Below are 13,675 nucleotides of genomic sequence, written 5' to 3'. Positions count from 1 at the left end.
CTTTGAACCACTTTCCTGCACTGTCTAATGTATCCTGTAATTTCTGTTGGATCTCCTCACAAGTATTACCACTTGACCAGATTGTTGTGTCGTCTGCGTAGATATCTACTTCGGCTTTCTTAAGTGATAGTGGTAGGTCATTGATGTAGATGGAGAAGAGAGTAGGCCCTAATATGGACCCCTGTGGGACCCCTAGTTTGAGTTCTAGAGGGCTGGATAATGAACCTGACATGGAGCATTGCTGTCAGCGGTTACAGAGGTATGAAGTGAACCATTTTAGGGCTTTATGACTTATATGGTATTTAGCAAGCTTGGATCGAAGCGTATTGTGATTAACTAGGTCAAAGGCCTTACTAAGGTCCATAAATACAGTTCCAACAAGTTTACTATTATCCATTTCTTTCAGCCATTTGTCGGTGATGTTAAGAAGAGCAGTTTCACAGGAGTGATTGGCTCTATAAGCTGATTGGTTGATGTAAAGCAGCTTATTTGTTTTCAAGTGTTCGTGGAATGCTAGTGATACATGTCTTTCGAGAGGTTTCGAGATTATCGGCAAGACCGAGATTGGACGGAAGTTGCCTCTTTGGTGAGTTGATTTTTTTTTGTGGACAGGAGTTACTTTGGCTTTTTTGAAAGCATCCGGGAAGATGCCACTTGAAATACTTGCATTGTAGATGTTTTCAAGACTTGGAGATATCGCCGGCATGGCTGACTTCGGTAGGCGGATACTTATTTCATCCAGACCTGTTGCTTTGTTGAGTGAGATCTTTCTGAGGTCCTGTTCTATAATATTCCTGGTGATAGGTGGTATTTCAAAGGGCGGCGGTGTATTGAATGATCCGCTTTCTGTAAACTCGCTTAATAGAGCTTCAAATTCAGTGGAATCTATATTGTCCGATACTGTAGGGGCTGATATGGACGTGAAGTACTGATTGAAAGCGTTTGCCATTTCCTCAGGTTTTGATATTTGCGCTCCATCAACGTTGTACGCTGGTGACTTTTTTGTCGGCTTTGTTGGTGTGACGCGCTTTAAAATCTTCCACAGATTTTTTACATCGTGTTTATTTTCCATGATCTTTTGTTTGAAGTAATTGGACTTGGCGTTTGCGATAAGCTTAACGACGCGATTTCTTGTTTGTTTGTACATTGTTCTAGCGTTTGTACATTGTTCATGCGTATCTGTTCCAAAATCTCTGGGGTCATCCATTCATTCAGCTCTTTGTTTTTCATTCTGCGAGTCACAATGGGTGCGTGTTGATCCACTATGCTCATGAATAAAGAATTCCAATTGTCAAGTTTGTCATTAACATCATGGAAAACATCAAGTAATGACCAAGGGGCAGTGTTTAAATCATTAATAAACGTTTCACGACAGAAATGCTTGAAGTTTCTGTACGTTATTGATTCGTGGTGGTTTTTTCTTCGTTTACCTCTGCCAGCCTTGTGTACAAAACACACTGGGTAGTGGTCCGTAAGACCATACACAGGCACTTTGATATCAGTTATTCTGTGAGGATGTGTAGTGTCTACAATTTTTCTGTATACGAATAATAAAAAAAAAGAAATAACGATGGTGACGGTATGTTGCTAAAACCTGATCTAATGGGAACGGAAGTCTCATTTACTCGTAACCATCGAATGTCAAACAATCAGGATCCACAGTTTAGACAGTTTACAACGATTTTTTTATCTAATTTTTCAGGAGAAGAAGAGACCATCTCAAGACAAGAACGTTCTTTGGCCGATGATTCACAACAGAAATCAACCCTAACAGCCTCTGAAGTACAAGTACTGATCAAACAAGAGCTTGATCTGCTGCAAAACCAAGTCTGTGCTAAAGACCACACGCTCTGCCGCACAGGACCAAAAGGTAACACGGGACGACGAGGAAGACCGGGAACCCGAGGGAGACCAGGTCCCCAGGAAGACCCGGATCAAGCGGACCTGCTGGTAAACATGAACCAATAAGAGCTCAAGGACCGATGGGCATAAAGGGAGACATTGGAGTGCCGGGAGATCCCGGTCCCATGGGACCTAGGGGCCCGCCGGGTATGAAAGGCGTCAAAGGTGAACCGGGCCAGTCCATCTCGGCTCCATCTCTGCTGCAGCGTCCTGTTGGAATAACAGTCAATGAAAGTCAGACAGCCATCTTGAAATGTACAGTGGATGGTAATCCAAGTCCAAAAGTCACGTGGTCTAAGCTGAATTCATCTCTTTCTGTGGGTCGTCACGTGGTAGAGTCCAGTGGCGCTCTGATTTTGAAGGACGTTAGACCTGGAGACGACGGAGTTTACAGCTGCAGAGCTGAAAATTTGCTGGGACAAGTGAATGCCTCAGCGAAATTAACTGTTCAATGTAAGTAGCTAAATTTATGTATTTAACGGTTTGGGTGTAGGCTTGATGTTATAAAATAGCCCCCTCCGAAAGATAAATAATTTGATATAGCCTTCACCCTTTTACTAAAAGAAGAATTTTAGAAGAACTTCGACCGCACTAAAAATTATAATAAGTCAGGAGCCGATATCAAAGAACACGCGTTTGCCACAGCTCGGCCCATATTAAATTATTTCTGCTTTCGTTCGGGAATAGATCTTACAAATCCAGAGTCAAATCTCACAGTACTGTTTACGTCTAACACTAACGGGTTGGAAAGTAAACATTCATAAAAAAATTGGGAAATTGGTATTGTCGGCATGAAAATTTCTTCTCCATGCCCTGCTCGTCAAAATAAGGAGTTTGCTGGACATTTTTTGTGTACACAGTCATTTTGCGTGCTCTGGGCATGTTTTTTAATGGCAAATATTCAGTAAAAGAAAAACTCATTGTTAGGGCATGAAAAATTTTGCGTCATGCCTTGGGGCTGTATTTTTCCTGTCTTGGATTCGGACAACGATTCATTTCCGGTTCATGCTGGGCATGAACCGGAAATGAGCCGTTTTCATGCTGGGCATGACAGATTTTCTAAGCGCCTGACAATCGTACCCAGACTTTCCTCGGTCATTAGATAAAGGAGTTTTTCATGCCGGGCATGGAAAACGGCTCATTTCCGGTTCATGCTGGGCATGAACCGGAAATGAGCCGTTTTCATGCTGGGCATGACAGATTTTCTAAGAGCCTGACAATCGTACCCAGACTTTCCTCGGTCATTAGATAAAGGGGGCCGCGCAAAAAACGTGCAAGAATGGCATGAGAATTTTACACGCATGCTGCAAGAGACGTTTTTACCATTAACCCGGATAAAAAACTATCTTGGAACGTTTTCTTGAACAACTGGCATGAAATAAAACGCTCCATGCCCAAGTAGAAGGAATCATCGGTTATAAGTAGTGTATTTCCAGTGGAATGCCAAGAGGTCGTAAAAACTTGCTTCAGTTTTTCAAAATAAACCGGAATTACTCTTTACGTGGCATGTAATCATGCCACGTACACCTCAAAAGAGCTTTTGGTCACTAAGTTCACGACTTGAACAAAGAAATGGCATGAAATCGGTCAAAAATCATGCCCATTTCTTTAAAAGTGTCAAAAAATGACTAAACGTTTACTTTCTAACCCGTTCACTGCATGTAATAAGTCCGTGCAAACCAGAAATCGGTAAGATTCAAACAAGCAACTGAAGCAATTACATATTTCCGATCAACGCCATGACTAAACTGACTTCATTTTCAAGGACAAAAAAGTGGTTTATTAATTAACTTTTAACCGTTATTCATTCACGGGTAAACCAGGCTCTCTCGGCTGTAAAATCAGGAAAGAAGCAAAATTATAAAGGAAAACGGACAGGGAATGTGCGTACGACATTGGCATGGCCGCCATTTTTTTTTTTTCATCGTCGCCCTACCTACGCTGCATGTGGTCTGACCACAGGAGCAATGTTTTCGCGGGAAATGTGTTTCTAAAAATAAAAATATACGGGAAAGGGTTGATTCAAGGGTAAAGTACGTATGGAGGCCCCAGTTGATGGGCTCCTGAATAAGTCCAATGCTCTAACTGACTAAGTCCTAACAATAATATTAAGTCAGAATGCACCTGATCAAGAAAGGCTACAACAGCGGAGGAAATAAAATGAGGCAAAAGTGTGTTTGGCGAAAACATCATCATAAATTTTCTTTTCCTCGCCAGCTCCTCCGCAAGTTTCATTGTCATCCAATCGATTGACTGCTGAAGAGAAACAAAACGTCACCATCCCCTTCACTGCTACTGGTCAGCCCCCTCCTAGTGTCACGTGGTCCAGAGCAGTTGGCAGTTTGTCTAAAGACAGAACTGAAGTGATGAATGGAGACCTGATAATCTACAGTGTAACACGAAACGATGGTGGAATATATATCTGCAAGGCAGAGAATATCCTGGGATCGGCAACAGATATCGCTCAACTGACGGTATTTTCGCGATTGCGGTTCAAAGTCCGTCCTCCTCAAAAGGGGACTCCAGCGATTGGTTTTAGTGTTTGTCTTCCGTGTGTGGCCGAGAGTGACCTGAGACCTACAATCGTTTGGACAAAGGATGGCAAGTCGTCACTTCCTGTAGAATCCACAGGCGCGTAGCTGAGGTTTTTGGAAGGGTGTTCGTATTGGCAGGAACATTTATTAAGGGAAGTTATTTAATACGAGCGCCGAAGGCGCGAGCCTCTAGGGGGGTCTTGCGGGCATGTCCCCCCAGAATATTTTGAAATCTAGAGAACCTAAAGTGCTATTTTCAGCATTGTGTACGTCAATATTTCAGACTCGATGGAGTGTAAAATAACAGGTATTTCTAGTCATAACAACAATTCCGGCGTTTTATTAACTTGATACATTCATACATACATACCGACTTAGTACACTAAACGTTTTACAAAAGCTTGACATGTGCTGCAAAGGCATCTCAGGGTAAAAGGTTAAGCCCCCACCCCACGGCTCCACCTCAATGTACTAAAAGCAGCGTCAAAGCGTCAATATGCACTAAATACACGTATCACCTGGGTCCCCCGAAATTGTAATCCCCGCCTTTCGGCTATTGATACTCCATTTATCAAATCCCGAACGCCTGTTAAGGAAATATTTTTTCATCGATGGGATTATTTTGACTGCATATAATACTAGGTCACTAGGATCCATTCTCCTAACAATTTAATACTTTTCCGATACTTTTAGCGTTTTCTTGTAGGGTTATTTAAAGCTGCAACACTCAAAGTTTGTTTTCCATTCCCCACTATTTGCTAAAACCTGAAAATCAACAGTTTCTGTTTTCAGTCCTCCATTATTGACCTCCAAAGGGGGTTCGTTCGAACCCTTCGAACCCCCCCTCCTACGCGCCTGATCCAATGTTCTACAGAATGGAACACTGCTTATTCAGAACATCAAGAAATCACCCGTGGGATCTTACACCTGTATAGCGACTAATGGTCTTTCAAAAATAGAAGCTAAAGTCAAAATCAATTCTCCAGTTGTTGTGACTTCCTGTTCTGTGATTAGGAAATACGTCAGCGGTGTAAGCGGAAATTACGTCATTGATCCAGATGGCGCGGGAGGCCTGGCACCATTTACAGTTTACTGCGACATGAATGACAAGAATGGGGTTGGCGTGACAGTGATTAGTCACGACAGTGAAAGCAGAACGCACGTGTATGGTTATAGCAGTCCTGGTAGTTCCTTACGGGACATCCATTACACAGGAGTAAGTCTTCCCCAGCTTGCAAGTCTCACCAGAGTCTCCTCGCACTGTGAACAGTTTATCAAGTACGAGTGTCATGGTTCAACGCTGCTCAGGACCGGAATGGCATGGTGGGTGTCATGTGATTCCAGTAAGATGACGTACTGGGGCGGGGCATCACCTGGCAGTGGTAAGTGCGCATGCGGGATGACCAACTCATGTGCAGATTCCTGGCGTGGCTGTAACTGTGATAAGAATGACGTTGTATGACGTGAAGACAGCGGTCTCCTCGATGACAAGACACAGCTGCCAGTTAAACAGCTCAGGTTTGGCGATACAAGCGGGTCTGCCCAAGGCTACCACACACTGGGAAAACTGAAATGCTATGGCATTGCGTAAAAAAAAATTAAAATGTTTTTTCTCTATTAAAAGATCCAGTTGTTTTAAAAAAACAATTTTTTATTATTCTCTAAAGATCGAGTTGTTGGATCTTTAGATTTTTTTTTTTGATAACTGGGCTAATGAATTTGCAAGAAAGTAATAAACATACTGAATCGTAACCTAACTGTATCATGTGAAGAAACTGTTATTTCCTCTAGTTTTTTTCCGAGCGTTTTGTTCTAAAGAAATTAAAGCGAGCAGGTTGGAAAAAGTGTACACGGGATATGCGCAAATACGGCCTGGCTTTCCCCGGCGATGATCAGCTCCACGGGTTGAGCACAGTGGGGCACGAAGATAATTGATAACTGAAGTGGCCTCCCCTTTAAGCCTGGTGGTTTCTAGGAGGTCTCTCCGCCTTTCCATAATTAGTCTCTACTGTTATATCACTGTTATATTGCTAATAAATGATGATGATGATCATGATGATGATGATGTTGTTGATGATGATGATAATGATGATGATGATGATGATGATGATGATGATGATGATGATGATGATGATGATGATACGTTAGATGCATGTCATTTGTTTGAATTAACATACTGAGAGCCTTTTGGGAAAATAAATCAGAACACATTTATTGTAATTGCTGTTTTCTTCTTTAAATAAACTTCTCATCATTGTTTCATGTTACTGACTTATAATTTCCTTATTATTACTGTAACTCAGGTATGAAGGAAAATCAAACTAAAGCCCGGGCCAAATGTGAATGAGAGTTGATGAGAGTTCAAACTCTCGCTCTCGTTTGGCTTGAAACTCTCACGAACTCTCATTGACTCTCATGCGCTCTCATCGACTTTCAACCAAATTGTCCGTTTTGATCCTTTTATGACGAGTATCAGCAGAAGGTGTACCACGTGACATAGGTATAATAGTCGTCCATCATTTATCCATCGCTCCCTCTTTTCTGCCAAAATAAAAGAATGCAGATGATGGTCGATTCAATCTTTGACTTACTTTCGTAACATATTTAAAGAAATGAGTTAGAACCAACAAACAAGTGTAAGATTTTTGTAAATAGTGTGAAATAATAAAAATCTGAAATCTGAAGCCGTACACTGAGGCTTTTAAATTAATTCAATTCTAGAATACGTTTGACCCCTGTCAATAGGATGATAAGATAATTATACTTCCTGTGATACTGAATCTCCATTACAAGCTCAGACAAGTAAAGTTATTTTTACTGCATGTTTACTTCATATCACTCAACACAAGATTCGTGTTACACTTTCATAAGTGAAGCTCGGACACAACCGTGACACAACAGCTTTTGCGAAGCTTTCTATCGTCTTTACAAGGATTAAACCAACAGTGAAAGCAGCTCAAAGAGAAAAGATAACGTCCATAGTATCAGTTTGACAACACAAGTTTGTGGTAGCAGCTGTAACGATGGAACAAGATAAAGAAGAGAAGCAGACGAACAGAAGACAAACACTGAACAGCTTGTGTTCCGCGTCAGGCTTGCTGTTGTCTGTTGTGTGTTGCATCGCGCTAATTCACGTGGAACTCAGAATACAAGAACATCATCGACTGATATCACACTCAGTAACATTCTGTGATAAGATGGAGACAGAAATCCTTCGAAAAGTACAACAAAATTACGGCAGATGGCAAGTTATGGCTACAGGCCGCCATTGGCAAGCCGGAACCAAAGGTGAGCATTGTTTCGTCATGAAACTGGTATCCGCAATGCAGTGCAGTTAACAGTAAGTATAACTTCTTTAACAAACATTGCCAATTATCGTGGTGCGAGTTGTCTACACTTCACCCAGGATTACATGCCAGTTCTCTACAATTTTCCTGTATACGAATAAAAAAAACGAAATAACGATGGTGACGGTATGTTGCTGAAACCTGATCTAATGGGAACGGAAGTCTCATTTATTCGTAACCATCGAATGTCAAACAATCAGGATCCACAGTTTAGACAGTTTACAACGATTTTTTAATCTTATTTTTCAGGAGAAGAAGAAACCATCTCAAGACAAGAGCGTTCTTTACCCGATGATTCACCTCAGCAATCAACCCTAACAGCCTCTGAAGTACAAGTACTGATCAAACAAGAACTTGGTCTGCTGCAAAACCAAGTCTGTGCTAAAGATCACACGCTCTGCCGCACAGGACCAAAAGGTAACACGGGACGACGAGGAAAACCGGGAATCCGAGGGAGACCAGGTCCCCCAGGGAGACCCGGGTCAAACGGACCCCTCGGTAAACATGGACCAATAGGAGCTCAAGGACCGATGGGAATAAAGGGGGATGTTGGAATGCCGGGAGAACCCGGTCCCGTGGGACCTACAGGCCCGCCGGGTATGAAAGGCGTCAAAGGTGAGCCAGGCCAGTCCATCTCGGCTCCATCTCTGTTGCAGCGTCCTGTTGGAACGACAGTCAATGAAAGTCAGACAGCCATCATGAAATGTACAGCAGATGGTAATCCAAGTCCACAAGTCACGTGGTCTAAGCTGAATTCGTCGCTTCCTGTTGGTCGTCACGAGGTAGAGTCCAGTGGCGCTCTAATTGTAAAGGACGTTTGACCTGAAGACGAAGGAGTTTACAGCTGCAGAGCTGAAAATTTATTGGGACAAGTGAATGCCTCGGCGAAACTCACCGTTCAATGTAAGTAGCTTTATTTAGGTATTTAACGGTTTGGGGGTTGACCTTGATTCTGTAAAACAGGCCCTTCCAAAGTATAAATCATTTGATATAGCCGTCACCTGAGGATCTTGTGATCGTTATTGGGAAATATGATAATGATACGACAATATAAAGTCTCATCAACAATTTTAAAGTCGGTATACAGTACACCTGTTCAAGAAAGGGCACAATAGCAAAGAAAAAAATAATAACAAAATATTGCCCTATTTTTCGCAGTTCCTCCTCATCTTTCATTGTCATCCAATCGATTGATAGCTGAAGAGAAACAAAACGTCACCATCGCCTGCACTGCTACTTGTCAGCCGCTTCCCAGTATCACGTGGTCTAAGTCAGTTGGTAGTTTGCCTGAAGACAGAACTGAAGTGATGCATGGAACCCTGACAATCTACAGTGTGACAAGAAAGGACGCTGGAACATACATCTGTAAGGCAGAGAATATTCTGGGGTCAGCAGCTGATACTGTTCAACTCATGATATTCTCTCCCCTGCGGTTCAAAGTCCGTCCTCCTCAAGAGGTGACTACTGTGATTGGTTCAAGTGTTCATCTACCGTGTGTGGCCGAGAGTGACCTGAAACCTACAATCGCTTGGACAAAGGATGGCAAGTCATCACTTCCTGTAGAGTCCAATGTTCTACTTAATGGAACACTGGTTATTCAGAACATCAAGAAAACACACAAGGGGTCTTACACTTGTAGAGCGACTAATCCTCTGGTGTCAATAGAAGCTAAAGTCAAAATCAATACTCCATTTATTATGACTTCCTGTTCTGTGATAAGAAAATACGTCACCAGTGTAAGCAGAAGTTATGTTATTGACCCAGATGGAGCGGGAGGCCTGGCACCATTTACAGCTTACTGTGACATGAGTGACAAGAATGGAGTTGGCGTGACAGTGATAAGTCACGACAGTGAAAGCAGAACGTACGTGAATGGTTATAGCGGTCCTGGTAGTTACTCTCGTGACATTCATTACACAGGAGCGAGTCTGTCCCAGCTTGCGAGTCTCACCAGAGTTTCCTCACACTGTGAACAGTTTATCAAGTATGAGTGTTATGATTCAGTGATGTTAGGGTACGGGGTATATGCCTGGTGGGTGTCACGTGATTCTAGTAAGATGACGTACTGGGGTGGCGCATCACCTAGCAGTGGTAAGTGCGCATGCGGGATGACCATCTCATGTGACAACCCCAGTTATGGTTGTAACTGTGATAAGAATGACAGAGTGTGGCGTGAAGACAGCGGTCTCCTCACTGAGAAGACACATCTTCCAGTTAAACAGCTGAGGTTTGGAGATACAAGCGGTAGTAACAAAGGTTATCATACACTGGGAAAACTGAAATGCTATGGCATAGTATGAAAAACATGTTAATTTGTATTGCTCACAAGTTATTGTAAGCTCAGTATTTGTAATAACCATAAACATAGTTATGCTTTTTAGAGATAATTTCACGTCGAGTTTGTAGCAAAAGTATATGAAAAAAAAAATTGAAAGAAAAATAATTAGCCCCTACTTTATCTGGGTGGCTTTGGGCTCTTACCGATAGTGCTAGCACTTTTTTGGCATTATTTGGCTTCGCGAGCTTTTTTTTACACATTTTATCCTAAAAAGCACTGCTAGCATTATTTTGGATTTTTGACTGACTATTTGTCTAATTTTGTGTTAAAAAGCACAATCTGAATTTGTTTATGGCGTCCAAAGATGCATTATGCCCTCATTTGAGTCAAAGGAGCCGAGGAGGCCTGGGGAATAGGTTTGATACGTCAGTGGTTGCCTTCTAGAAACCCAGTCCATCACACTCGTTCCAAGATGACGTCATTCACGTTGCCATCGAGGAACAATGCAAGTCAGCCAGCCAAGGCAGAGTTAGCTCGAGAGCGTAATCTGACATCAAACATTGATCGTTACATTTTATTGTTGAAAAATGTAACTGAAAATCTGAAAATATAATAAATTATATTCTATGTTTAAAAAAATCGGGAAAAAGTGAGCATTTTTATGTTACCCACGAGCACTTTGTAACAAAATTAGCATTATTTTAGCACTTTTTTGGCCAAAAACGAGCACTTCTTTTAGCATTTAATGCTTTTTTTACGAGCACTTTCGGTAAGAGCCTAGTTGGCTTTATTTTGCTATAAATAAAATTGAAATGAAACTTCATTCGTTAATGAATGTTCCTGATTTCTAGCAGGAGACCTTAATGTGAACTTATATAAAATCGCAATGGTTGTTGTCTTATGGGCGTTAATTAAACTTTAGGTGACGTTCTTGAAGAGCAAAACGTGTAAAAAAGTCTAAAAAGTTTTGGAGTAATACCGAAAGCATCAGAAATCATTACGAAGACTGCTCACGAGAATATCGCGAGTGTGACGATTTTTTCGGGCAATTCCGTCAGACAGCAAAAAAGTAAGAAGTTTAACATAAAGTGAGGCTAATTTTTTATTGAACTTCTCATGTACTGTACCATTGTTTCATTTCTAAGGTAACAGCTTTCGTGTATTAAATTTTGTAAGTTTTGAAAAGTTTAAATACAACGACTCCTCTCTGGACACGATATACAAATACTTATAAGGAAGCAGTCATTAATTATGTGTGCCCTCAAAAAGGGTTTTGGGCATGCTCCCCCAGAAAAATTTCAATATATATTTAATCCTCTTAAATCACTTTTCTGCGATTCTGGGTAGCAATATGATGGCGCTCCAGAAAAGCTACTTAGATTCCTGTTTTAACTTTTCTCAGCTGTTCGAGCTATTCGAAGCAGGTAAAACAGAAAAACATAGCGAAATACTATGTTTTTAAGATGATTATTGATAACGTGTCATGCTACGAATAGATATGATCAAAATGAGTTGTTTGAATCAAAATAATATCCTGCAAGAAATAATCGTTTCAGTGTGATATTGCAACTGGTTGCGTGAGTCTCACGCAGAGAACTTGCAGCATGAATGGTTAAAAAAATTGTTCTGTGGAGTCTCGTATGTGCATTGAACGTTAACCATTCTAGCCATATTTTGAAGCGTGCGTGTGGCTCACTCTAGAAATCTCCACAATGAGTCACGTTCAAGATATAGAAGATTCAGCTTGATAAAAACACGCGCTGTTTGCTGGTCAAAGGACATCACCAAGAAGGAGATGGATGGTGGATCGAAGTAGCCTAAAATATTTTAAAAGCTTATTTGTTAAAAACAGGTGCCCAAAAAATTTGTGACCTTCTCCTAAACTTGGGTCTAAAAGCATTTGGCCCTTCCCAAATGGGAGCCCAAAAAATCTTAGCCCTCCCCTCAAAATTGCCGGCCCTCCGCCCCCCCCCCCCCCCCCATAATGATTCGATTTAGCGCCCGGGGCGCTTATTTACTTTTGGCACCTTTAGGGAGGGCGCTTATTCGAGACAGGGAGCTCATTCGAGACAGGGCGCTTATTTAATTTTTTGCGAAACAACCAAATGTTTAAAACAAAACTTTAATACATTTTAAAATTACTAGCAAAAGCATAAACTGTAACAGCAAAAAATTGTTGAAAGTTCAGTTACTTTTAGAAGAATACCGTATTTACTCGAATAAGCGCCGCCCCCGAATAAGCGCCGCCCTCGAATAAGCGCCGCATTTGGGACAAAAAAGTTAATAAGCGCCGCCCCCGAATAAGCGCCGCAATCCTGCGGCGCTTATTCGAGGAATTTCGTTTAACTAAAAACAATGCTACAAGTCCTACAAAGCAACTCTAAAACAAACTTGGACATTTCTTTCCATCAAAAGTGATTGTTTAACCGCTCGCCCATTAGTTTTTTCTATCCAACATTCTTACAATACGTAGTTCTGTAAATGTTGTGAGGGTCGCGGACTTTGCCAGGACAGCTAGCACCACTTCTCTCTTCAGCAAGAGACGAATACTGACAATCAAAAGACGCTATTTTCAATTGCTGTATAAGGTCAGATTCTTTGTGGCGTTCAAATTTTAAATAAGCGCCGCCCTCAAATAAGCGCCGCCCTCGAATAAGCGCCGCACTTGAGGCGCGAAAAATTAAATAAGCGCCGCGGCGCTTATTTGAGTAAATACGGTAGTTCATTTTAGCAGTAAATGTATACATGTACGGTACCGTGAATGTTCATGAGTTTATCTTTTCCACGTCAACGACTTCAGTAGAGTCAGTTAGCCACAATAGGAGCGTTTTTAAGAATAGGGGCGCTTTTAAGAATAGGGGCGCGTATAAGAATGGGGGCGCCTATTAGAATAGGGGCGCTTATTAACAAAAACACATTCGAAGGGGGGGGGGCGCTTATTCGGAAGGGGGCGCTTACTGGAAGAAGGGCGCTTAATCGAATCATTACGGTAGATCAGAACACCTTTTGTGTTATTGGTGTTTTCTTCTTTAAATTAACCTGCGAATACAGCCGCCTCGCAAGCTATCTTTAAATAAACTTTCTCCTTATTATTGTTGCGTGTTACTGACTTACAATTACCGTATTATTACTAGGTCGTAAAGTATGATCGTCCGGTGAGAGTAGTTCTGAGAAGAACTGTTGTTGGTGACTGACGTTTCGACAACCTGAGCGAAAGCCATCTTCAGAGTCAAGTATTATTACTGTTATATTATATAAAAGAAAATCAAACTAAGGGACTGAAAGTGAAAGCTATTCAGTTGAGGGCAAGTTTTGTTTCTGATGCTCATAAATTTCATCGTCAAATCTTTACATCACTAAGATCGTGACTCAGCTGTATCACGCGTAACAAGTTGTTCATGTAAGGGAAAACCGAATTGTTCTTTTTGACCCTTTTGTTACGAGTATCAGCATAAGGTGAACCACGTGACATAGGTATAGAAAGCAAAAGAATACCGATGGTTTATATAATCACTGACTAAATTTCCACACACATGGTTTTGGGAAATCAGTTAGAACCATTACGTCTGAACAACTCGAGGTCAACAATTTAAACTCGTCTTGCCATGGGAGGT

At 41.5% G+C, this 13,675-nt stretch overlaps 3 protein-coding genes and 1 pseudogene across 4 annotated transcripts in view; 3 read left to right on the top strand and 1 right to left on the bottom strand.

The window, feature by feature from the left end:
- LOC144651492 (lysophosphatidylcholine acyltransferase 2-like) overlaps nucleotides 1-13,675 on the bottom strand; it is a 166,158-nt gene that overhangs the window by 106,454 nt on the left and 46,029 nt on the right. The gene's annotated exons all lie outside the window — the stretch shown is intronic.
- LOC144651554 (uncharacterized) lies at nucleotides 186-1,968 on the top strand. The gene is made up of 3 exons (XM_078511519.1): nucleotides 186-259; nucleotides 407-586; nucleotides 1,703-1,968. Exons 2-3 carry the CDS (start codon nucleotides 511-513, stop codon nucleotides 1,966-1,968), a joined length of 342 nt encoding a protein of 113 aa, XP_078367645.1. The 5' UTR covers nucleotides 186-259; nucleotides 407-510.
- On the top strand, nucleotides 1,983-4,731 carry LOC144651534 (roundabout homolog 2-like). Its single transcript, XM_078511496.1, has 2 exons — nucleotides 1,983-2,355; nucleotides 4,120-4,731. Exons 1-2 carry the CDS (start codon nucleotides 1,983-1,985, stop codon nucleotides 4,539-4,541), a joined length of 795 nt encoding a protein of 264 aa, XP_078367622.1. The 3' UTR covers nucleotides 4,542-4,731.
- LOC144651451 (uncharacterized) lies at nucleotides 7,334-10,223 on the top strand (annotated as a pseudogene). Its single transcript, XR_013570319.1, has 3 exons — nucleotides 7,334-7,724; nucleotides 8,033-8,686; nucleotides 8,942-10,223. The product of XR_013570319.1 is annotated as an uncharacterized LOC144651451 (transcript).

Source organism: Oculina patagonica, chromosome 4, assembly GCF_052425735.1.
Source record: "Oculina patagonica isolate OP01 chromosome 4, crgOcupat, whole genome shotgun sequence".
NCBI classification, from domain to species: Eukaryota; Metazoa; Cnidaria; class Anthozoa; order Scleractinia; family Oculinidae; genus Oculina; species Oculina patagonica.
The sequence above is the reverse complement of the archived record's forward strand: the minus strand, read 5'-3'. Positions and strand labels throughout refer to the sequence as shown.

Coding starts and splice junctions, on each gene's coding strand:
- LOC144651554 (XM_078511519.1), top strand. CDS start 511: ATGCTAGTGATACATGTCTTTCGAGAGGTTTCGAGATTATCGGCAAGA. Junction 587..1,702: donor GGACGGAAGTTGCCTCTTTG/GTGAGTTGATTT, acceptor CTAATTTTTCAG/GAGAAGAAGAGACCATCTCA.
- LOC144651534 (XM_078511496.1), top strand. CDS start 1,983: ATGGGCATAAAGGGAGACATTGGAGTGCCGGGAGATCCCGGTCCCATG. Junction 2,356..4,119: donor AGCGAAATTAACTGTTCAAT/GTAAGTAGCTAA, acceptor TTTCCTCGCCAG/CTCCTCCGCAAGTTTCATTG.